The 25,856-nt window shown below is 42.9% G+C and overlaps 2 protein-coding genes across 5 annotated transcripts in view; one reads left to right on the forward strand and one right to left on the reverse strand.

The window, feature by feature from the left end:
- The window catches only part of LOC100881881 (uncharacterized), a 30,352-nt gene that overhangs the window by 2,561 nt on the left and 1,935 nt on the right, over positions 1 to 25,856 (reverse strand). Inside the window, exons 2-16 of one of the 3 annotated variants that reach the window (XM_076537593.1) lie at positions 18,565 to 18,625; positions 14,717 to 14,899; positions 14,401 to 14,660; positions 12,559 to 12,813; positions 12,319 to 12,504; positions 10,726 to 10,991; positions 9,637 to 10,052; positions 9,113 to 9,235; positions 8,425 to 8,841; positions 7,916 to 8,180; positions 7,429 to 7,611; positions 7,258 to 7,341; positions 7,092 to 7,175; positions 5,061 to 5,478; positions 1,450 to 2,376 (exon numbers count right to left, since the gene is read on the reverse strand). In XM_076537593.1, the coding sequence (XP_076393708.1) occupies positions 1,450 to 2,376; positions 5,061 to 5,478; positions 7,092 to 7,175; positions 7,258 to 7,341; positions 7,429 to 7,611; positions 7,916 to 8,180; positions 8,425 to 8,841; positions 9,113 to 9,235; positions 9,637 to 10,052; positions 10,726 to 10,991; positions 12,319 to 12,504; positions 12,559 to 12,813; positions 14,401 to 14,660; positions 14,717 to 14,899; positions 18,565 to 18,625 (4,128 nt within the window). Of the gene's footprint in view, positions 1 to 1,449; positions 2,377 to 2,399; positions 5,479 to 7,091; positions 7,176 to 7,257; positions 7,342 to 7,428; positions 7,612 to 7,915; positions 8,181 to 8,424; positions 8,842 to 9,112; positions 9,236 to 9,636; positions 10,053 to 10,725; positions 10,992 to 12,318; positions 12,505 to 12,558; positions 12,814 to 14,400; positions 14,661 to 14,716; positions 14,900 to 18,564; positions 18,626 to 25,856 lie in introns of those variants that run through there. The other 2 variants (XM_012298632.2, XM_012298616.2) reach the window with 2 other exon arrangements.
- The window catches only part of LOC100875215 (prohormone-1), a 117,826-nt gene that overhangs the window by 432 nt on the left and 91,538 nt on the right, over positions 1 to 25,856 (forward strand). The window lies entirely within an intron of this gene.

Below are 25,856 nucleotides of genomic sequence, written 5' to 3' on the forward strand. Positions count from 1 at the left end.
TATCTCCTTTCAATAACAGGCGATAAAAGGGTCCTTAATTAAAATTTAATCTTGTCTCTCCAATCTCTTGCATTTATACCAATTAAATCGTTTCATTTTTGACAATCATTTGTGTAAAGAAGCGCAGATATGATTTACACAGAAAAGAGGAGAAAATTAGAGAATAAGCTCGCGATACAATGACAGTCTATTTTAGCGTTAAATTACTGAATTATATAGTAAAGCATTAACCCTTTGCACTCCGAGTGACATTCGAGGCAGAGAACATTCTCAAGCTTAATATTATAGTACAGAAAGTTAGGCATTTATTCGTATGGACTGCGTACGCAAGCGTCGGTAACCCTTGAAATGCCACTGACTTGTTTACCCGCCAAAAGATGGCGTCACGTACATTTTACAACCTTGCATAACAATAAGAAAAATTTTGATTTTACCAGTAGAGCATAGTTTAATATAAAGAGATAGTTTCTTAAAGAAGAGATAGATTTCTATTAATCGTATTTAATCGAGAAACGAGTCGAGTACAAAGGGTTAACCTTTTGCAGTCCAGATTATTTCATTTCGTTTAATCCGGCCCGCGTTCGCACAATTTTAAATATCGCAATGTACATAGAATGCGTTTACTTTGGCGCTTTTTTCTTAGATATAAGATCACGATATTACAAAAAATCGAAACGAAATGCAATGTCGAGTTCTACTCGATATAGGACCACAAATGGTTGACGCATCGTAAGATGAAACGGTAAGCGTAGGCGTTGTCACGTTTAACCCTTTAATTATTTTTCAAATATTGTCGTAATCATTTATATTCGCGTTAAATATAAATGTGTAATTAGAGTGCGGTATTGTGTTAAGTGACAGTTGAGTTATCGGTAGAGTGTAGATACGGTAGGCTCGCGTCACGTGACCGCTGTGTCCATTCAGCGTAGTAGCTTGCGTCACGTGACTTGCCGCGTCCAATCAGCTTACTAGCCCATATCACGTGACTCGCAAAGTGTCAAATTATAACATCGCGCGATTATAACATTCATTTTCGAATTTAATAGACAAAATTTCGGAAATGTAAATAAGTATTTAGTGGATAGCAACTGAATGACAATATTTAATACGATATTTGAGACTAAAAGGGTTAAACGTGCGGTACAACGCCTCTTAAAAGAAGCCGTGTTAATCGATTTGAAAGTGGATACATCAGATGAAGATAACGCATGACGATAGAAGAAGTTCCCGATGAATCCTCCGATCCTCTCTTCTCGTTGTTACATTATGTCGAGTCAGCTCCTTTTTCTTATTGTTAGATGCGAAAAGAAATGCCGGTTAAGAAAATCGTCGACTGGTAATTTCTCGATCTGTTTTTTCCGTGTTCCGTTTTAGTAGTAAAGAAAGAGCTAGCGATAGCGGTCTCGATTGTTATGCTTCTCTCTACAGCAAGTTTAAGTCTAAACTGACCTCGGCTTCGATTCGATCGGTACCGTCCTCGTTCAAGCTTTCCCGATCGTTCCCCGTTGACTTATTCTTTACAGTAACTTCTTCGATCGGTTTTGACGTAGTAGTGGAAATTCTGCGTCGTCCTACGAACACGCGACGTCGACCCTCCGTTACCGATTCGCCGCCACGTTGTCGTTTGCGTTGCGATCTTTCACCAAAACCAAATTTTTGTTGACGAATATTGTCCTTGACGGTGGTGGGCACTGTAGAAGGTTCATCGGTTTCTGTATTTAATTTTAGCACCGTGGTGCTCTCGGTAGTCAACTCTTCCGTGGTCAGACGCTCGGGTGGACTCGTCTCGGTCCGTCTCGACTCGGTCGGACGCTCAGTCGGACTCGTCTCGGTCAGACGCTCGGTCGGACTCGTCTCGGTCCGTCTCGACTCGGTCGGACTCGTCTCGGCCGAACTCGTCTCGGTCGGACTCGTCAGGTCCGAGCGATCGGCGGACTCAGCCGATTCAGTCTCATACGTGGATATCTCCGGTGTCTTTTCAGGGTTGGTTTCGTTCAAAATCGATGCATCAGAACTCTCCGAATCCGTCACCGTCATTTCAGTGGAAGTTAGAACATCGCCCGTACTTTCCGTAGAGTCGGTAACATTCGGTTCTCTCTTGGTGATATAAAATCCGCGAGTGACTTTAGGGCGCAGCTCCTCGAGCGGAATGCCCCGCATGGTCGTAGGTACCGTATCGAGCGAGTCTCTTCGATCGATCCTCTTCCGGTCAGCGAATCCGTCCTCGTAATCTATCTTATCAATCAAATCGAGTTCGTTCGATCTCTCCTTGCCGACATCGCGATTCGCGTCTTTCACCCCGCTTTCCGGAAGCAATGGATCGTAGCGATATCCGATCAGATCCTTGAGGGTGGGTAGCCTAATAGAGCCGGCGACCTGAAAATCAGAGGGTAGCGCGCTTAGTGACGACCTCCGAATCTTTCTCTTCGCTGTCTCTCTTTCTCGGCGTGTCCAGTCCGTCTCGAAGGAGAAGAGAGAGAAGAGAAGACCACGGACGTGCACGATCTCCCGGCTCTCCTTAATGATTATGATGATGATGAGAATGATCTATGTACACGGTTAGATGATGAGGGTCACTCCCTGCTGCCGATCAGGTTGCTGAACACGGACTCGATCTCGATCGTCGACGACTCGTGCGACTCCGTGGTGAAGCGACCGGCGCGCGAAAGGAACCCTTCTATGGGCAGCGTGGAGCTCTCTCGGACTTCGTTCGCCTCCTCCTCTTTCGCTTCCTTGTTCTCGACATTCGCACTCGCTCGACCTTGCAGAGGAATCTTCGTGGTGGACGTCAGCGACGAGTACTTGGTCTTGATCAGAATCTTCTGCCTCTCCGTGGTGGCCGACTCCTCCACGGAGGTCACCAGTCGGGTCACCAGAGGATGCATAGCAGGCGTCGTTGCGTACTCGGCCTCCACAAGATTCTCCCCTTCCTTGCTCTTCGAGTCCTCGTTCAAACGACCGCTCCTCAAGGTCTGCCTTCTATGGGCGTCCGCCACGTAGTCGAACTTCTTAGCAGGAATGAGGGTCTCCGTGACAGGAGGCTCCGTGGAGGCCGGCCGTCTGGCGTAGAACCTGCTCCTGAGGTGTTGTGACTCACTACTGGGTGACGGAGTGGCGTCCACTATCTCCCCGCTGCGGGACCTCGTTATTTCACGGTACTTGTACCGGGTTCTCGGTTGTCGATTCTTACTGGAGTCCTCCGGGTAGTCGGCCATCCTCTTCAGAGAGTCGGGGACCTGGTATCGAGGGCGGAACTCGGTTGTCTCGAAGCCGGTGGGGTTCTCCTCGATGGGGGGCTGATTGCGGGTCGTGAAGCGACCCCAGAACTCGTCGGAGTCGCTCTTGGTTAGGTCGGTGTAAACCGAGTCTTCGTTCTTTGTGTCTTTTTCTAACTCGTCGGATTTGGTCTCCTCTGGGGAGGAGAGCTCTCTTGCTGTGCTCTCGGGTCGGGGGGTGGAGACGGGTCTGCGACGCACGAAGAGACCCTTCCTGCGTTTGACTGCGTTCTCCGTGTCGGCCTTCTCTAAAGAGGTCTTCTCTGAGTCGATCTTCCCTGTAGAGGTTTTCTCTGAGTCGGTCTTCTCTATAGTCCTCTCTGTGTTGGTCCTCTCTATAGTCCTCTCTCTGCCACCCTTCTCTACAGTCCTCTCCCTGCCACCCTTCTCCACAGCCCTCTCCGAGTCAACCTTCTCTACACTCCTCTCCCCAGAGGTCGCTCGATCGCCCTCCGTGACCGGTCGCCTCCGCACGAACTTCTTCCTCACGTACCTAGAGTCCACATAGTACGTGCCCTCATAGCTCTCCAACCTCCTACTAGCCGGGGTCACAGTAGTCGAAACAGCAGTCGGCAAAGTCTCAAGCTGCCCACTCACCTCCGTCAACGCATTATCCAACTCAGTGACATTAATCAAGAAGTTAGAGGTAGTCTCCTCCTCCGTCTCCGTAAGGTTATCAAGTATCGTAGACGCCATAGTGACGTCAGTTCCATCAGTCGAACCGGTAGGCGTTTCCAAGGTGACTATCGTGGAGTCGTAGTCAATCGTCGAGAGGTCAGTCCTTGGAGTCTCTGTAGACTCAGGAACCGTACTGAACCTCAGAAGAATCTCCTCTGTGGAGGAGACGGGTCTGACGCGTTTGATCACCTTCCTCCTGCGGTGAGCCTTCTCCTCCCATGACGGTGTGGTGGTCACAGGTCGTTTGCGTAGGAGGACCTTCCTCCTCTTTGTGGAGTTCTTTGCCTCTTGAGTGGGCTCCTCGGTTGTTGGGAAGACGATCCTGATCACGTTGGGGTCGAACTCGCTCTCCACTGTTGTCGCTTCCTCTGACACGTCCGTAGCGTTCGATCGGTCTTCCAGGGTCACCACCTCGTTCTCCAGTATGGACTCCGTGGTCTGAACCGACTCTTCGGTCGTGGGCTCCACGGTTGCAATCGAGTCCAACTCGTCTGTGGACTCCGTCGTTGGGATGTTGGTCTCCGACGTCGTCAGGGACGTTGTAAGCGTCGTTAACTGCGTAGTCAGCGTCGAGGGTGTAGTAAACGTCGAAGGCGTGAGAGTCGAAGGCGTAGTAAACGTGGAGGGTGTAGTCCTAATTGTCGAAGGCGCCGAGGTCGAAACCGTCGTCGAAGACGCGACGTCTTCCAAGTCGTTCCTCTTCCTGGTGTACCTGGTCCTGTTAGGCTTCCTAAAGACCTTGATATTGGTGATCCTATCGTCCTCGTCCTTGACAACACTCCTAGACCTCGATGGCGGGCTCCTCCTCGCGGAGCCTTGTCCTATCCTAACAATGGGGCTGTCCTCCAGCTCATTAGATCTGACCGCTTCATTCCTAATCGCCTCAGTCGTGGTCCTAGAAGTGGGTCTCCGGAACCTCCTCCGAGGAGGCTCCGTGGAGGCTTCCGTTTTGCCCACAAGATTCGCCTCCGTGAACTTGCTGACGCCCCTGCTCCTCGTTCGTCCACGCGTTTCGGGCTCGTTTCGAGCCTCGGTTTCTTGTCTCGATCGTAACCGACCTCGTCCTGCCAAGAAGGACGCTCGCGAGCTGTTCCGAGATATACTCACCTTGGGCCTTTGATCGCTCGGCAGCGGGGTGGTGGACTCCGACGGCCGGTTTCTTCGATTGAAACCGAACGGCCTTGGCTGAGACACGGTCGCGCTGACTCGGCTGCTCGACGTGGAGCTCGCGGGAGCAGTGGTCAAAAGAATCTCTGTCGCGGAGTCGTCGACGAGTTTCACCGATTCGGTGCTCGTGAAGTTCAAGATGGACTCCGTTTCGGGGTCGATGAGGTCGTGAGGGGTTGGGGAAACTGCGATCGAGAGGACTGATGAGGCGGTTGTTGAGCCTATGGCGATTTTTTCGTCGAGCTTTGGAGATTCGGTGGTGGAGGCCGGTTCGGTGGTGGGCTCCTGGCTGACGGGGGCTTCGGAGGCTTCCGGGGGCTGGGGGGTGGTGCTTCTGAACCTTTGTACGCTGACGTACCTGCGTGGTTAAGGCGACGTTAAGTGTTGGTGAAAGGGAGGTTTTGATTTGGGGATGTAGAAGGGACTTTGGGGATGTGGGAATTATGGGGAAAGGGACTTAGGTAACTTGGGAGTATGTGGACTTAAGGATTTATGGATTTAGGGGTCTGTGGATATAGGGATTTGTGGATTTAGGGATATATGGATTTAGGGGTCTATGGATTTAGGGATCTATGGATTTTGGGATCTGTGGGTTTAGGGATCTATGGATTTAGGGATTTATGGGTTTAGGGATCTATGGATTTAGGGATCTATGGATTTAGGGATCTATGGGTTTAGAGATCTATGGATTTAGGGATCTATGGATTTAGGGATTTATGGAATTAGAGATCTATGGATTTAGGGGTCTATGGATTTAGGGATCTATGGATTTAGGGATCTGTGGGTTTAGAGATCTATGGATTTAGGAATTAATGGATTTAGGGATCTATGGATTTAGGGATTTATGGAATTAGAGATCTATGGATTTAGGGGTCTATGGATTTAGGGATCTATGGATTTAGGGATCTATGGATTTAGGGATCTATGGATTTAGGAATTAATGGGTTTAGGGATCTATGGATTTAGGAATCTATGGATTTAGAGATCTATGGATGTAGGGATCTATGGATTTAGAGATCTATGGGTTTAGGGATCTATGGATTTAGGGATCTATGGATTTAGAGATCTATGGATTTAGGGATTTATGGATTTAGGGATCTATGGGTTTAGGGATCTATGGATTTAGGGATCTATGGATTTGAGGATGTGGTCATTTGGGATTTTGGCGAGTTAGAGGTTTAGAGATTTGGGGATCTACTGATTTGGGATTTAGGCAACTTAGGAGTTTGAGAATTTGGGAATCTACTGATTTGAGGATGTAGTCATTTGGGATTTAGGGAAGTTAGAGGTTCAGGGATTTGGGGATTTACTAATTTGGAATTTAGGCAGATTGGGAGTTTAGGGATTTGGGCATCTATTGATTTGGGATTTAGGTAGCTTGAGAGTTCAGGGATTTGGGAATCAACTGATTTGGAATTTAGACAAGTTGAAACTTTAGGGATTTGGGAATCTACTGATTTAAGGATGTGGTTATTTGGGATTCAGGGAAGTTAGAGGTTTAGGGATTTGGGGATCTACTGATTTGGAGTTTAGGTAGCTTGAGAGTTTAGGGATTTGGGGACCTACTGATTTGGGATTTAGGCAGCTTAGGAGTTTGAGGATTTGGGAATCTACTGATTTAAGGATGTGGTTATTTGGGATTTAAGCAAGTTAGAAGTTCAGGGATTTGGAGATCTACTAATTGGCATTTAGGCAGCTTGGGAGTTTAGGAATTTAGGGATCAACTGATTTGGAATTTAGACAGGTTGAGACTTTAGGGATTTGGAGATCTACTGATTTAAGGATGTGGTCATTTGGGACTTAAACAAGTTAGAAGTTTATGGATTTGGGGAGTGATGTGGGACTCTAGTAATGTCATTATGCAGCGACTTCTTAATTGTTAGAGCTGTGTCCTTGGTATTTGAGGCTTGAGGGATTTGGTTGGACTTGAGAAATCTATAAATGCAAGGATTCTAGAAATTAGTCCTCAACCTGGATTTGGTCGTTGGTGAATTCTCCTCTCCAGTCGAACGAGCATCTTGTCTATCATTTTCAAAATCGTTGTTCTCACTGCTCCTAAGATCAACGAACCAGTATTATATCACCTCCACAAAATTGACTGTTCCATACTACATTGCATTTTTGCATTCCAACTTACTTGGAAGGTAGACTAGGACGTCGCTGCCGCACCGGTGCGTCTTCCTCTGAGTCCTTATTCTTCTCCTCCACATCATTCTCGCTCCTGAAACATCATCATAATACGACTATCCTTTCCAAGGTTCTAATACAAGTTTCTAGTTCAAATTTCTAGTCTAAATTCCTAGCTTACCTCGAGGTTGTGGTTGAGAGTCGATTTCGTCTGATGTTAACATAATTGGGAGTAGCTCTTTGTGTGGAATCTGCCAGGAATGGATTACTGACTGTTCGTTCCTCGGAAGAGGCTACGTCTGCGGTTTCCTCTGAATCTTTCTCCTCGGCCTCCTCTTCGTCCACTGGTGTTGGTGTCGCTGGTCTGAAATGGTTTATCAAGGTTTTATTATTTATAGAAGATTTGGGGACATTTAAAAAATTGGGAATATGGAGATTTAGGAATTTAAGGACTGTTAGGAATTTCAGGATGTAGAGATTTGGGGATGTAGAGATTTAGGACTGTAGAGGTTTGAGGATGTGGCAGTTTGGGGATGTAGGAATTTAGTGATGTAGAAATAAGGTGATATAAGGATTTGATGATGTAGGTATAAAGTGATATAAGGATTTCATGATGCAGGTATAAGGTGATATAAGCAATTAAATTCCCAAAAAACACTCATTCATACTTAGTCCTCTCAATAGTCACATATTGATGTTTATGCGACCTCCTAAGGTTCTTAACTTCAGGCACCTCTTCCAGTCCCTCAAACTGTGCTCCCCCGGGTCCATTCGCCGACTCCCGTCTCCCAGCGATCTTCCCAGCCTGTCGACTCAGCACTCGCTCATACAAAGTCCGACTAATAGCAGCCGGAGTCGCATTCTCATTATTCGAACTCGCCTCCGAGCCTTTATCCTGAATAAGCAGCTGCTTCTCCAGTTGCTCTATGCCTCCTAAAAAACATATCTTAACATTAATCTCAATTTTCAGTCATTGATGTCACATCTCTTGACATCAACCTCCATTTTCATTCATTGATGTCATATATCTTGACATCAACCTCCATTTTCATTCATTGAATTCACATATCTTGAAATCAACCTCCATTTTCAGTTATTGATATCACATTGTTTAACATTAATCTTAATTTTCACAAAAAGACTAAAAATCTCTTTCACAAGTCCCAAAATAAATTACCAGCTTTCTTGATGAGTTTGATCAGCTCCTTAATAACTTTAGGATCCTCCTCGTCCTCCAAATCGATCAACTTGTCCTCATTCTCAGGTTTCACAATGGTAGCCTCAGTAGTAGTCGTCGTAGTCGGTCTGCTTCTATTAATAGTTTTATACAGCAAGGGTTTCGGTGTGGTGGTCGTTTTGGGTTCCTTCTTTTCTTCTTCGACTTCTTCGTCCTCGTCGTCGTAGTACTCGTACTCCTCGTCTTCCGGTTTTTCTGTGGTTGGTTTCCGGGTCGTGCTGTAGAGATACGTGGTGCGGCTGGTGGCTGCAGTGATGGGCGCTCTGGTGGTCGACGAACTCTGAGACGTTTTTGATTTTGGACACACTACGTTTCGAGGGTAGTCGCATGAATCGGCTGCTTTGTTGAACACCAGACCTACAAAGAGATATTTAGAGTAACTTGTAAGAGCATAATGGGTGGAATTGGTTTAGGGCCACCATAAATTAAGGAGATTCTCAACATGGATAATATTATTTGTAAAATTAGTTCTGTGTGAAATGTAGCTTTTTTACAAACTCGTGTTGAGGATGTGGAATGGTACATGTTGTGAAGTCAGAGAATGTATAGTTTAGTTTTTGTCATTATTAGTTTGGTTGATAAGTCGTTGAATAGGACATTAATTATAAGTGGTAGAAACTTGACTTACCTGAGGGACAAGTGAACTGATGAGCGACCACGCCGAGGCCTCCAGGACCACTTTCCAGACACCAGAAGTACTTCTTGCAGTCGCGAGGGTGTGGGAAGAAGCCTTCGTCCTCGCATTTGAAATCTGTTGAATCAACATTGATTACAGATCTCAAAAATTTAGTATTTAGTATATAAAAAAGTATAACCAAGTAGGACCAGATTCAGGATTCAAAACTCAACCTATCAGTAATATATATATATTCAAGCTTCCATATCCCCAAATTCTTGTATCTCTAAATTTACATATCTTCAAGTTTTCTATATCCCCAAGTTTCCATATTCCCAAATTTTTATATCTCCAAATTTCCATATCCTCAAGTTTCCTATGTCCCCAGATCTTTATATCCCCAAGTACCCATATTCCCAAAGTCCCACATCCCCCAAGTCCTCATATCCACAAGTCCCCGTATCCACAAGTTTCCCTACTCCTTGAGAACCTCGGTCCTTTGTCTCACTCTTCACTACTAATAGCTATAATTTCACCTGTTCCTGGATCAGGCGTCGTCGGTGGTTCCGGAGTGGTCAGCTTATTGCTCAAAGACTCTTCCGACTCCTTGCTTCCCTCCTTGTTTCCCTCCTTGCGCCTCGTCTGCTTCCTTCGATTCCTCCCAGGATTCCGAATCTTAGGTCTGTTCTTGCTCTCGTTCCTCACAGCATTGCCCCTTTCGGATTCCTCCTCCTCGCTATCAGGTTCGTACGATCGTCTGTCGATCTCCTCTTCATCCTCCTGGCTCTTATTCCTCGAGAACGTCCGGTACTTCGGTCTGGGGGAGGATACTCTCTTCACGGGGGCCGCAGTCGTGGTCCTCCTTGAACTTGTACCCTTTCGTATGGTGTTGCTCTGGAAGCCTTCGGTTCTCGTTCTTTTCCTACTCTCCACCTGGGTCTTCTGAACCGTCCTAGAAAAAGACATTTTCATAGGTGTAGACTAAATGAAAATATTGGGGCAAAATTTATGTACCGAGCTAAGATATTACTACGTGTATGTTGAAATAATTAATGTACATAAGGATCTAACTCCGTCGAAATGGTATAACCACCGATCAAGTATTCGATGGACTCCTGTATCCGCAGGCCATCGACCACGTAAAATTTCACTTTCGTAGACTAAATTTGGATCGGAACGGAGCGAGACAAAATTAAGGCCGAACAACGATTTTAACGAATTAACAAATAACTAGAGTGACTTTATTTCTTCCGAGTATAGCAAGACCAAGCGCGTTGACTCGCGTACAAATATGTACATCTTCCCGATACACTGGGGCGGGAAAAACGAGGAGTGGGAAAGGGCTGACTTTCCCCAAATTGGGAGTTCCCAGTTTCCCCTGGCAGTGGTGCACCGGCCCAAACCGTTGCACGGTCACCCATCCGGCACTCGACCTCCTACAAATTACCCTCACAGTAATAAACCCAAGATCGCCTCGACTTTTCAAACTACGTGGAACCGAAAAAATATGGCCACAACCTCGGGCTCAATGCGCAAATCGCCGGGTAAAATGGACAAGTTCCTTGGTCTTTTGCTATGGTACCTTCGATATTCCGAAACTCTCATAGGATTGATGAGATTCTTACGTGCTGTCCGTCAGGAGGGCCTCTTTGGCCGCCTCGATCAAAGGATATGGACGTCCATGACACTTCCCGCGGAAGTCGTCGTTGTCGATCGTCCAGAACATGATACCACCCAGATTCTTCTCATTCGCGTACTTGGCTTTTAGTTTTACTATATTCTCGTCGTCGTAGCCCACCCACTGGTCTCCCTTGAACGCGTAGGGACCCATCGCTTTCGGGTTAGGCTGAATCACCTCCCAGTCCTCTGACTCTGCTAGGTTCTCACAGATCTGGCAAACAAAGCTGCTGTTAGGAAATACTCGATGGAAGTAAAATGTAAGTTTGGTACTGAAAGAGGTCTGGTCTGAAGTTAGTTATCAAGGTTTAGGGATGGAGGAATTTAGGGATGTGGGAATTTGGGGATGGAGGAATTTGGGCATGGAGGAATTTGGGCATGGAGGAATTTGGGAATGTGGGAATTTGGGGGTGTAGGAGTTTGGGGATGTGGGAGTTTGGGGGTGTGGGAATTTGGGGATGTAGGAATTTGGGGATGTGGAAATTTGGGGACTTGGGGATTTGGGGACGTGGGAATTTGGGGACGTGGGAATTTGGGGACGTGGGGATTTGGGGACGTGGGGATTTGGGGACGTGGGAATTTGGGGACGTGGGAATTTGGGAATGTGGGAATTTGGGAATGTGGGAATTTGGGGATGTGGGAATTTAAGAATGTGGGAATTTGGAGATCTAGAGATTTGGGGACGTGGGGATTTGGGGACGTGGGAATTTGGGGACGTGGGGATTTGGGGACGTGGGAATTTGGGGACGTGGGAATTTGGGAATGTGGGAATTTGGGAATGTGGAAATTTGGGGATGGAGGAATTTGGGGATGTGGGGATTTGGGGACGTGGGAATTTGGGAATGTGGGAATTTGGGGATGTGGGAATTTGGGAATGTGGGAATTTGGAGATCTAGGGATTTGGGGACGTGGGGATTTGGGGACATGGGGATTTGGGGACGTGGGGATTTGGGGACGTGGGAATTTGGGGACGTGGGAATTTGGGAACGTGGGAATTTGGGGATGTGGGAATTTGGGGATGTGGGAATTTGGGAATGTGGAAATTTGAAGATGTGAGAATTTGGGAATGTGGGAATTCGGAGATGTAGAGATTCTAAGATTATTAGGAATTAAGACTCGTGGAAATTTGGGAATGTAGAGATTTGGTGATATGCGAATTTGGGGACGTACAAATTTGAGAAGAATTTACTATTCCAATCTCTCGTTCCACACTCTTCATCCACCACTCCTTACACAATATTAATATTCTATATTCACATTGCTATACCCACAGAATCAAACATAGCAATTACTCTATTATAAGTTAGAACTGACCAAGTGTGTCATCGCTCACGATCAAATTACTATAATTACCAGTTACTCTAATCACAGTATACCAAATGCTGTTACTAATTTACCTGAACTTATTTATTATTGACTAACAATCAATTCCCAATAATCAGCAAATCATAACAACCTCCTCAGTCCATTAAACCAGCAATTGTCAGTAATTTTCCACCGACCAGAATAACTTATTGAGCAAGAACATTTAACAAACCAACCTCGTAGTAAGCCAGATACCCCTTCTCCCTAGTGGCGTCGCCCTCCACTCCGGGTCCGTCCGCAGGTGCCCCTAACTCAGTAGCGTCCTGATTGAACAGCGTGTACGATCTCCCGTAAGTCGGTATTCCAAGAATGATTTTCTCCGGGGAGGCGCCTTTCTTCATCAGATAGTTAACGGTGTAATCCTGCAAGATCGATCGTTAGGAAACATCTCGGTCACTCGTAATTGGACATCTTACGATGGTCAGCTCGGTGTCGTAATTGTACTCGTTGTCCTCCTCGAGGGGGTAGAGGGGGGAGTGGTGGTTGACCGCCGGTTCGTAGGACGAGTGATAATCGTAGGAGAGCAGGTTGATGAAGTCCAGGTACTCGTTCAGTCTGGGAACGTCGTAGCCTTTGTCGATGTACTCGATGCCGGCTGGCATCGCCATGGAGAGCAGGAGTCTGGGCCTCCCGGTTTTTGAGGACTCCCTCTCGAACTCCTCTCTGAGTTCCTTTAGGAAACATTTTTGAGTTAAGCGACGTAAATACTACAGCAGTATCATTTTTTAATTTTTACTCTTTTGTTCTGTTTTTATTGCAAACTTATGTTTTGTTATGTTCGTGAGGTTTTTTCCTATTAAAACGAGACCAAACACGATATAATTTGGATAATGTTTATCCAAAATTTAAAAATTATCAAAACCGCAAAAATTCTTTAGATCCAAAAAATTCCCTAAATCCTCCGAAATCTCTGAACCTAAAAAATTACCTAGATACCTGAAATTCCCAAAACCACCAAAATTTCTTTGATTTAAAAAAATTTCCTAGATTCCAAAAATTCCCTAGTTCCAAAAAATTTCCTCAATCCCCCAAATTGCATAGATCTAAAAAATTTTTTAGATCCCAAAAATTCCACTAAATCCCAAAATTCTCAAAACCACAAAAAATTCCTTTGACCTTAAAAATTTCCTAGATTTCAAAAATTCCCTAGTTGTAAAAAATTTCCTCAATCCCCCAAATTCAATAGACTTACAAAATTTCCTAGATCACAAAAATTCTCTAAACTCTCAAAATTCTCGAGACTTTAAAAATTTTCTAGATCCCAAAAATTCCCTATATCCCAAAATTCCCAAAGCCACAACAATTCCCTAAACTCTAAAAATTCCCAAAGTTCAAAAATTTCTTAGATTCCAAAAATTCCCTAATTCCCCCACATTCCCAAAACCACAACAATTCCCTAAACTCTCAAAATTCTCAAAACCTCAAAAATTTCCTAGATTCCAAAAATTCCCTATATCCCAAAATTCCCAAAACCACAAAAATTCCCTAAACTCTAAAAATTCCCAAAGTTCCAAAATTTCTTAGATTCCAAAAATTCCCTAAATCCCCCAAGTTCCCAAAGCCACAACAATTCCCTAAACTCTAAAAATTCCCTAAATTTCTTAGATTCCAATAATTCCCTATATCCCAAAATTCCCAAAACCACAAAAATTCCCTAAACTCTAAAAATTCCCTAAATTTCTTAGATTCCAATAATTCCCTATATCCCAAAATTCCCAAAACCACAAAAATTCCCTAAACTCTAAAAATTCACAAAATTTCTTAGATTCCAAAAATTCCCTATATCTCAAAATTCCCAAAACCACAAAAATTCCCTAAACTCTAAAAATTCCCAAGGTTCCAAAATTTCTTAGATTTCAAAAATTCCCTAAATCCTCTAAATTCCCAAAACCTCCAAAATTTCCTAGATTCCAAAAATTCCCTATATCCCAAAATTCCCAAAACCACAAAAATTCCCTAAACTCTAAAAATTCCCAAGGTTCCAAAATTTCTTAGATTTCAAAAATTCCCTAAATCCCCCAAATTCCCAAAACCTCCAGAATGTCCTAGATCCCAAAAATTCCCTAACTCCGCCAAATTCCCTAAACTCTCAAAATTTCCTAAACCCCAAAAATTCTCCAGACCTCAAGAATTCCCTAAACATCCAAAATTTCCTAGACCCCAAAAATTCCCTAAATTTCTCAAATTCCCAAAACCACAAAAATTCTCTAAACCCTAAAAATTTCCTAAATCTCCAAAATTTTCTCCTCGATCGTTACCTGAACGAGGTTGGCATAGTTGTCTTTGTCCCTCGGCTTCCCACCGTCCCTGAAGGCCGGGTACTCCCAGTCGAGGTCGAGGCCGTCGAAATGATTCTTCCGAAGGAACTTGATAGTGTTTTTCACGAGCTCGCGTCTCCTCTCGGGGACAGCGACCATCGGGGAGAACCTGCTGGACCCCTCGTTCCATCCTCCGATCGCCAGCAGGGTCTTCAAGTTTTTGTTATACGTTTTCAACCCGGTGAACTTGGCGTAGCCACCTTGAAGAGTCGTTTCGGTTAATTATCGATCTCCCTGCAAAGCGAATCTTGTTTACCTTTCTCGATGTCCTGGTACTTGTCGAAAGGCTTCAGAGCGTTGTCCTTGGTGAAACCACCGAACGCGTAGATCAGGTGGGTGCAGAGGTACGGGTTGATATTCTGCGGGGAGAACTTGGCGGTCCCCGGTCGGTAGATCGACCAGTTCGTGTAGTAACACACGATCTTTCGCTCCGCGCAACCTGCGGACACGCGTTTTAGTGCCTGCTCCACTGATCTTGATTCGACGAACAAAAGGATCGCGAGAGCTGGGTAATTTGCGCGCGACCGAGGAAACCGTGTCGCGGAGAAATTCGAACGCCATTGAACTTTCGTTCGGTCGATGGGAAACACGTGTGTACACTCGGAGGCAACGCGTTTTGCATGAGAAAGATATTCGCAATTTTTCCTTTTTATATTTCTGATGAATTCAAGTTTTCCAATTTTTGTATCTTTATTTTATTGGGTGATATGGTTCGATATTTTTTAATTCTCATATTGCTGTATGGGCAAATTTATATATTTCATCAGATTTTTTAATTATAAAGACTCTGAGCTATTGAAGGTTTAGATCCTAATTCTTTGGATTCTATATTCTTGGTTTATAAATTATTAGGACACTAGATGATTCTTCCCAAAATTCCCAAAATCGCAAAAATTCTTTAGATCCCAAAAATTCCTTAAATCCCCACAATTCTCTAAATCCAAAAATTCCCAAAACCACGAAAATTCCCTAAACCTCAAAAATTCCCTAAATCTCAAAAATTCCATAGACCCCAAAAATTCCTTAGACCCTAAAATTCCCCAGATCTAAAAATTCCCTAAACCTCAAAAATTCCACAGATCCCCAAAATTCCCTAAATCCCAAAATTTTCTAGACCCCTAAAATTCCCTAAATCTAAAAAATTCCATAGACCCCAAAAATTCCCTAGACCTCCCAAAATTCCTTAGACCCTAAAATTCCCCAAATCTAAAAATTCCCTAGACCCCCAAAATTCCCTAAATTTCAAAAATTCCACAGACCCCAAAAATTCCCCAAATCTAAAAATTCCCTAGACCCCCAAAAATTCCACAGATCCCCAAAATTCCATAGATTCAAAAAATTCCCTAGACCTCCCAAAATTCCTTAGACCCTAAAGTTCCCCAAATCTAAAAATTCCCTAGACCCCCAAAAATTCTACCGATCCCCAAAATTCCCTAAATTCCTCAAATCTAAAATTTCCCTAGACCCCCGAAAATTCCATAGATCCCCAAAATTCCCTAAATTCCAAAATTCTCTAAACCTCCAAAATTCCATAGATTCCAAAAAATCCCTAGACCCCCAAATTTCCTTGAATCAACTCCCTAGATCTCCCAATTACATATCTAAATTTTTACATTTCAAAATCCTAAATTTCTACATTCCCATATCCCTAGATCAACAAAATAACTAAATATAAAAATCCCTAGAATTTTCATTCCCACGCTCTAAATTCTTGTCTCATTAAAAATTGTCAGGTTTCGAAAAATTTTGACGAGTTTGAAATCTCTGCATCGATTGCGATAATTTCCCTAGGGATTGGAGATTTGCAATTGACTGTACGGTCGCAGTTTCACTGCGTTCGTCGTATCTGCCGAGCCAGTGAAACGTATGCACCTTCTCGGAGAAAACGGTCGCGGCAAAAACGACCAGCGCTGTTCGATAAAGGGGAATGGGTGGGTCAGAGGGGGAACGAAAAAAAAAGGCCATCGAAAGTACATTGTAAGCGTAAAACTGCCACTCGAGATCTTTAAGGAGATCGTTCACGTCAAGTTTCTATCTGTGCGTAATCGATACGGTAATCGTTTCCGGGAGTCGAAAAGAAAAGTAGCAGAGTATAGTGTAAACGGATGTGAATTCTTATTCAATTGTCTTCGAATTCGTATGGCGACTATGCGACATCCTTTCAACCCGAGATCTGCGATTCTGCGAATTTATACATAAATTAGGCACCCCTTTACGTGGAAGGAATATCTCTTCTTCTCTCTTTCTCGAAGAATGTAAAAATATTCTGTCGACCGAGGCACGAGTGGAAGAATGAACCGTGCTGTTTGCCGGCGATTCGCATTTGCCGCAAACGTGACATGAATTGGCCGGTTAACGCCGTGCCTCTTACCGATCTTATCTCCGGGTATTATGTACCGCGTTTAGCTCCATAACCGTCGATTCGCGTAACGAGAGATCGCGTGCCTCCGGGCAAGAAAGGGTCCTGCTCGGGCGTCGATCCTCGCACTTCGACAGATTCGAAGTTGCTCATCGAGCACGCGACCAAGTATCGCTGTACTCTCGTGTCGAAATCCGACGTTCGTTTTCTCCTCGTTAAGAAAGGCGATAAAGCGACAAGCGAATCTCCTTAATTGAGGTAAATAAAAGCGTGGAAATCCACGCGGTCCGTAAACGGTGAGTACAGTCAAGTGCAACATCCCTTGGGAAAGTCGCATCACGGTTAAGTGGCGTTAGAACTAATCATAGTTTAACGTTAACAATATTGAAACGAAGAAAGTTGAAATGTAATTTAGTGTTGTTGTCTTTGACTTTACAAATTGAAGTCCGAATTGAAGCCTACTGAAAATTCAAGGAAAATTCGTAGTTGAAGCCGTGTGTTAGACACGTCAATATAGTGCAGAAATATACAAAAATAGTGCAGACTACTTCTGTGGTTCGACAATTTATGATAGGAAGGTACGGTCGTAAAAAGGCAATCGACAATGGCCAGCGACTCGAAGTCAAACATCATCTTTATACAGGGTGTCTCACAACTAGCGTAGGTCCCTGAAATGGGGGTAGCTGACGTAATTGTGGCGCACAGGGGTGGAACATCAGATACGGTTCGACGAACGTTGTATATGTTACAGTAAAACGTATACAGGGTGCCTCACAACTAGTGTCCCTGAAATGAGGGGAGCTGATTCCGAATAAGATTTCCCTTTGCAAAAACGGGGTTCGAAGCTTCGTTTTTGAATTATTAAGGAAAAACACGGAGCAATCAGAGCGCGAGGATTACGCGCGCAGACGCGGGAGCGACAGCTTCGAGCCTGGCGGCTGCGCGCGCATCTCGCGCTCTGGTCCGCGGTTTTCCTTAATAATTCAAAAACGAAGCTTCAAACCACATTTTTGCAAAGGGAAATCTTATTCGGAATCAGCTACCCTTCATTTCTGGGATATTGGTTGTGAGGCAGCCTGTATATTTGTTACTCCACTGTTGCAATACGTTTTATTGATCTTCTGTTTCGTAAATTAATCAGTTGGTAAAAGAAATTTTAGAAACGTGAAAAATACTGAAAAATAGTGGTCCAGATGCACTTGTACATATTTATAAGTATGACGCTACAAAGGTAGAATTATTTAAATCAACAAGTAGAATTATTTAAATCGACAGAAAGAGAATCATCAGGTATTGACTTGTTATATCAAACTGTACCGAAAGAGTTCAGTTCTATCGATTTAATTCTATCCGTTTCGGAATATTTAGAGGAATATCGTAGGAATTTGAGAATTCGAAAGTTCGAAAACTTGAATCTCAGAAATTTGCATGCATCTATCGGAAACCGTTTCGCTGTAGCGCAGCCTCGCGTGTATCGCTAGAGAAATTACCGAAGAGACTCGGTCACGGAGTAAATGGGCCGATGGCAACTTTAACCTTGCATCCCATTTCTTTTCGCTTGTAAACCCGATCAAGCGTTCCCCGTAAATAATTCTTCCCATAAAAAAAGCATACCCTCTTTCACAATCGTCAAACGGTTTTTGCATCCATATTTTCTAATTATAATTACGTGGTGTCGCAAGGCAACAATGTAAGCGCCTTGACACGTCGGTAAAATTTCTAGTCCCGTTGCGAAAGACACTTACCGTGATGGATGGTCGCGAGCAGAATTGTCAGGCAGAGGATGAGCGAGGCCGTTCGAGTCGCCTGTAACGGAAGAGGTGACGCATTAATAATTTACCGTTGGGCTCCACGAGCCACGACTAATTAACTCTAGCCGCGTATGAATGACCGGTAAATCGAACGGCGCTTACGCAACTAACGGTGAAACTGGCATTTTTGTGCGGGACACGCGAAATTGTCTTCCTTAAACGTCAACGTACGCGGAAACCGACGTATTTTTCGTTTCGCACTTCCTGGTAAAAGCGCGTTGCGTCTTCAAAATTTTCCGAACATTTCCCGCGTTTTATCGAACGTTCGAGGCTTTTCGCGTGGTCCCACGCTGTCCGGTACGTTCACCGTGCTCCGGAGCGAGTTGCCGACACACCTGTCGAGAGCGATTTCGATTTTATCGGAGTGCTCGAGGGTGAGACAAGATCGAACAAATAGATCGGGGCCGTGACACCCAGGGAGCCACTCCTCGTTACGTAACGCGCGTAAAGAGAAAGCAAAAAGAAAGAACAACGTTCCGCGACCACTTTCTCGTACGTTTCGGCCGACGAGCGCGTTACGTTAACGCTGCGTTACGTCTTCGCGATAAAACGATTAACCGGGATTCGGGGAGACGCGCTATTGACACTTCTTCATGGCGAATTCTAACCTTTCGAATCTTTCTAATATGCAAATTTTCTTTAGATTTACGAACTCCTGTATTTGCGAATCGCTGGGTAAAGATAAAATAAATAGTAGGTAAAAGTAAATTCTTTAGTTTAGAATTTCCTAGATCTTGAAATTCTAAGCTGTGTAAATCCCTAAACTCCTAGATTCAAAAATTCGTACAGTAGAAAATCTCAAGACCACAAATTACTAGAACCAAAAATTCCTACATCAACAAATTTCTAGGACCAAAAACTCTAGACTACAAACTACCAAGAGTCGAAAATCCCTAGACTACAAAGTTCTTAGAGTCGAATTCTCTAGATCCCAAAATATTTAGAGTCGAAATCCCTACATCCCAAAATCCTTATAGTAGAAAATCCCTAGATCCCAAAATCCTTATAGTAGAAAATCCCTAGATCCCAAAATCCTTATAGTAGAAAATCCTTAGATCCAAAAATTCCTAGAGTCAAAAAATCCCTAGACCCAAAAATTCTCCAAATCCAAAAATTCCTAGAGTCAAAAAATCCCTAGACCCAAAAACTCTCCAAATCCAAAAATTCCTAGTGTCAAAAAATTCCTAAACCCAAAAATTCTCCAAATCCAAAAATTCCTAGTGTCAAAAAATCCCTAGACTCAAAAACTTCTTAGAGTCAAAATTCCCTAGATTCCAAAATCCCCAGAATGGAAAATCCCTAGATGCAAAAATTCATAGATCCGAAAAATCCCTAGAGTCGAAAATCCCTAGATTCCCCAAAATCTCTGGATTCAAAAAATCCCTAGATCTCCAGAAATCCTTAGATCCCCCACAAATCCCTAGATTCCCAAAAATCCCCAAATCCTAAAAAATTCCTAGATCTCAAGGAATCCCTAGATATTCAAGAATCCCTAGATATTCAAGAATCCCTAGATTCCCCAAAATCCCTAAATCATCACTTGTCTAAAGTCAAAAATCCCTAGATCTCCAAATCCCTAGATTTAATAGACGTCACCAGACGTAATATTCGAAAGGCATTTAGTTCCCAAAGTATTTAATCCGTCACAGAAGCGTAACGAACCATCGGCAGTGTGCACCGGCCCATAGGAATTTAATCAGTTTTTTCACGCGTCGTTCCACATTCTAGAAGCTGGAAAATCTGGAATATCGAGACGCGAAAGCGTTCTCGTGCAACTATGTAGATCGCGTACACGCGGGAGGCTCGAAAAATTCCTCGCGAACGCTTCTAAATGTCAAATAACTTTCTACGAGGCACAGGCTCGCTTCACGTGCGGGAAATCGTGAATCGAGTAATCGAACGACCTATCGTTCGGCACGCGGGTCCTTAGAATCCGGTTAAGAGGTACTTTATTGAAGGGCTTTTCGTCAAAATCCATAGAAAGCTCTTCGACAACGGAGATGATATTTCAACTCGATATTTACGAGAGAAAGCGATCGTGGACGAATACCAACGACGTTTTGCTTTCGTTCTTATCGTGGGTCTTTTTTGGAAATACGTTTCTTTCGATACGCGATCGAACACGTTAAGTAATTGCAGTCTGAATAACGAAACGGTTGGTAACGAGCGTTTATAGAAGTAACGCATTCGAGCATCTATTCGATAGCGGTCATTTGAATAGAAACGCTTGGTTTAACTTCTACGTGCTTGAAATCGATCTTTACGTAATGACGCCGATTCGGTGAACCGTCGCACCGACTTATTTACATTCGTACCGCCGTCAATGTGGACACGCTTCTTCGAGTTCCGGTGACATTTCAACGACGAATGATCGCAATTCGTTCCATGCTTCTACAGACCTTTACTCCGTAACCCGAGATTCCTTTCAGTTAACCCTCCGAAAGGTGACTCATAGTGTAGGACCCCCGGTATACTATAAATTCTGTGTCGATGTACTTGAAAATCACTTGGGCCTTGCAAACTGAAGTCCAAATTGAAGAGTATTTAAAATTCGAGGAAAATTCGTAGTTGAAGTCACGTGTCACACCTCAATACAGCACAGAAATATACAAAAATAGTGCAGACTACTTCTGTGGTTTGACAATTTATGATAGGGAGGTACGGTCGTAAAAAGGCAATTGACAATGGCCAGCGACTCGAAGTCAAACTACATCATCTTTATACAGGATGTCTCACAACTAGCGTAGGTCCCTGAAATGGGGGTAGCTGACGTAATTGTGGCGCACAGGGGTGGAACATCAGATACGGTTCGACGAACGTTGTATATGTTACAGTAAAACGTATACAGGGTGCCTCACAACTAGTGTCCCTGAAATGAGGGGGAGCCGATTCCGAATAAGATTTCCCTTTGCAAAAATGGGGTTCGAAGCTTCGTTTTTGAATTATTAAGGAAAACACGGAGCAATCAGAGCGCGAGGATTACGCGCGCAGACGCGGGAGCGATAGCTTCGAGCCTGGCGGCTGCGCGCGCATCCTTGCGCTCTGGTCCGCGTTTTTCCTTAATAATTCAAAAACGAAGCTTCAAACCCCATTTTTGCAAAAGGAAATCTTATTCGAAATCAGCTGCTCCTCATTTCTGGGACACTAGTTGTGAGACAGCCTGTAGATTTAAGTAGTAAGAATGTAGGGAACTGTTTCGGAATATTTAGAGGAATATTGTAGGAATTTGAAATTCCCGAATCTCCGAGTTTCCTTAAATTCTCGAATCCCCGAATTTCCTTAAATTCTCAAATCTCTGAATTTCCTTAAATTACCGAATCTCCAAATTTCCTTAAATTCTCGAATCTCCTTTCCTTAAATTCTCAAATCTCCTTTCCTTAAATTCCCAAATGCTTGAAAGTTTCCCCAAAAGTCCCCTAAGTAATTTTGCAGCCGACTATACGCCGTTCACCTTTGACTTCTCCGAAAGTTTACCCATCATATTCTCCAGCGACTCCTCTTCTCAAGAATAAAGAAACGTAAAGAGAGATCGATTGAGAAACTCCACGGTCCAAGTTTAGAATCGGATAAATGCGGGAAAAGAACCGGTATCAGAGACGATCTCGAAGGAAACAAAGACCGAGAGGTATTTCGTTATTCCTCGCACGGGAACGACGAAAATAAACGAACGGATAATTCGCGGAGCGACCTTGGTCCTCGGTCAGCCATAAAGGTGAACGGGATGATCTTAACGAGAGCTATAAACGTCGATGGTTAAGTGGCTACTGTTTTTTCGAGTCCTTCTGGCAACACGAGAATTTCGCGAAATCGAAAGCAAAGCCGGTCGATGGCGGATAAATCTAGCGTGGCTCGGTCACTTTTACTTTCCATGGAATTCGCTTCGAGGCACCGGACTCTCGCTCTGTTTACTAGGAAACTAATGGCGCGATTCTTAATTAAATCTTCTTTATTGTCTGTAATTACTCGAGGGAATCTTGATGTTCTCCGGGATAACCTCGTTCTTCATATTTCTTTAAGACTGCATTTTTCTGAGGTTCCTTTCGCTTCGATGTTTCATAGCTTTTTTGTTGGGTTGGGCTCTTTTTTTGAGGTTTTGAAGAAGTAGCTTATGGGTGAATAGGAGAGTGATGGTTTATACTATAAATTTTATAGGATGAAGGATAGGAATCTACTTGGAGACGTGATCTGAACTTCTACTTACGTGGAATTACATATATGTACATGTTTTATATGCTCTGTACGTTTCATGTGTGTTATATGTTATGTATGTTATATGTAATCTATACATTTGTCCTATATGTATGTCTTATATGTTCTATATGTTACATATATCCTATGTGCTATGTATGTTACATGTGTTCTATACATTTGTCCCATATGTCCTACATGTCCTACATGTCCTACATGTCCTACATGTCCTACATGTCCTACATGTCCTACATGTCCTATATGTTCTATATGTTTCATGTGTCCTATATGTTCTACATGTTTCATATGTGTTATACAATTACCCTATATGTCCTATATGTCTTATATGTCCTATATGTCCTCATTGACATGTCATTGAAACAACATATGTATAAATAATATTCTGCGGTCTCATAATTAAAGAAATAATCACAGTCATTTGAGATCTCTATACCGAATGCTTTTCTCGAAACGTTCGTCGAATGTATTAAAATATTTTTGCGTCCGCCTCATTATTTGCTGCATAATATCAAAGGAATTAATTGGCCAATATCGGCTCTTAATACCGAATTATAAACGAAATATTTGTTGCGTTCATAATTGCAATTTCGTACCGAATTCATAGGTAATTTCAATGGTATTAAGTGGTCAATATCTGCCTGGTCATTTAATTCCGCTGAAATTACGCATTTTCAAAGATATTAATACATCCAATCATTATAAATTACTTTTTGCCACTTTATAATCGAAAAGAGAGTTATTGGTGAAAGGAAAATTCAATTTCTAACAGAAAAGTCTGATTTTTACTTCCTAATTGCGATCACAAATCTTTCCTAATTGCTGTTATGTAATTTGTGGACAAAACATAAAAGTGCTTCTAATTACGATTATAGTTGAAGTTATCGAAGAATAAAGAGACAAGACCTTTCTTTTATAAGAAAGCAGTCATAAGAAAATACAGATGAATATTGCAGAAAAATAAAATATTAATTAGAAATACTGGTGCAGGTTTAAGGGGGGTAATACCTTCAGACAGATGAAAATAAGCTGATATTTGTGAATTTTTTTTTAGAGGACACCTTTGTTTTGCATTTTCGAAATTTCAGCTATAATTTATTATAACTATTGCCTATTACAGAATATTTTCTGTTCTGCAAAATATTTCAAAATGCCGGAATTATGACAATCCTTTCTGGAAGTGTTTTGGCGCGTCTCGCGAATCGCCGTGGGTTCCAGCGGAAGATATACTGGTTTCAGCAAGTTTGCGGACAACGTTTCGAAAACTAACATTCACAGTTAGTAGATGAACCTCAGAAACGTGCAAAATATGTAAAATCGAAGAAACGGCGCGTTTAAAGAAAAATTTTGAATTTTATTGAAAATTTTTGCAATGTTCGCAATAAAAAGGACTTTAATGTTCAATTTATTTCATACATTTAGGTTCATATGTTAGATAGTATTGTCATGGATATGTGGAGAAAATTTGAGCGCGATCGATAAACTAGTTTTTGAGTAATCAGCCACGGCAATTTTAAGAACGTAGTTTTGAGAAAAACGCGTTTAAAGTTTCAGTCCTCCGCACTGAACGCGTGTATACCCGCGGCGCTAGTCGGCCATAACTTCAAAAGGGCTTCGTATTTCGCTTGAAAATTTTCAGACAATATTTTTAAGATGTTACACTAACATTTTATAGAAAAAAAATTTTGTAATTTTTTAAGATTCTGAAGGTATTGCACCCCTTGAACTATTCGTATTCGACCGCCATGTTTGTACCCTCTGCGCATGCGCATTTCGAAATACGCGCCGAAATCGAACCTCCACCCCCTACACATTTAAATTAATTCTTTATGTCTCTCCAGAACGTTTCCTTATTTACTGTCGCCTCTACTCTTTATTAACTACTCTTCATTAACATTTACCTTGTCAATATTCTCGTTTGCATAATATTTACGACTTTCTCTCGTTTTAATTATGCGTGCATACGCGAATTAACAAACCATATTCCTCGCTTTCTGTGACCTTTCGCCACCTCTCAAGAGCTGACACTAAGAAGAAATGTCCTTATCGATTAAAATATGTGTGATCAAAAGGAGAAGAAAGGACAATCGGTGGAAAGGTCAGTCGGTGACCTTCCTTGCTCTGACCAATCATCCTTTTTCGCCGTTCCTCTTTCTCGTTTTTCAATCGACGCCTTTCCTTTCCTTTCATTTTCGACTCGGTCGACGAAGGTCGACATCTTCGTCGATTTATCATCGATAACTCGGTCGTTTTTCCCCAAAAATACGCGGCGTTATTCTTTGTGAAAGTAGCCGGGGGCTAGATGGAATAAGGACTACGAATTTCGTCCCGCTACTTGCGTCACCGTTATGTAATTATTCGACGTACACTTTGGTAAAACGCAACTTTTCTTTCGACGACAAATACCTGTAGTCGAGGAATCTCGATTTCCTTTTTTTCAACAAATTTCTAAATACACTACTTGCATTTTTAAGTCCTCTAAATGCGATGTCAAATTCGTTGAATTAAAAGTATTCAAGAATGATCTTTTTACGTATTTAACCTTTCCTTATTCTTCACTGTGGGCCTTCAAATATGACTCTGGGTTCATGGAACTGGAATTCCCTAGATTTTTTAATTTTCTAGATATTGGATTCCCTAGGTTTCGAATTCCTTAAATTTAACAACTTTGGATATACAATACCAAGGTTCCTAAATAATTAGATCTCGAATTCCATAGATCTCAATTCTAGGTACCGAAATCCCTAGATTTCAAATTCAATAGGTCCCCGAATTCTAAATATCTAGGATTCTTAGATTTTCGACAGGTGTGAGAAAAATCACTAGATCCAGAATTCCCTAGATTTTCTATTTCTAGATACCGAATTCCCTAGATCCCCGAATCCTAAAGATCTGGAGTCCCTAGATCTCCGATAGGTATGCGAAAAATCCCTAGATCCCGAATTCCCTAGATCTCGTTTCTAGGTATCGAAATCCCTAGATTTCAAATTTCCTAGATTTCAGAATTCTAAATATCTAGA

This window comes from Megachile rotundata, chromosome 11, assembly GCF_050947335.1.
Source record: "Megachile rotundata isolate GNS110a chromosome 11, iyMegRotu1, whole genome shotgun sequence".
NCBI lineage: Eukaryota > Metazoa > Arthropoda > Insecta > Hymenoptera > Megachilidae > Megachile > Megachile rotundata.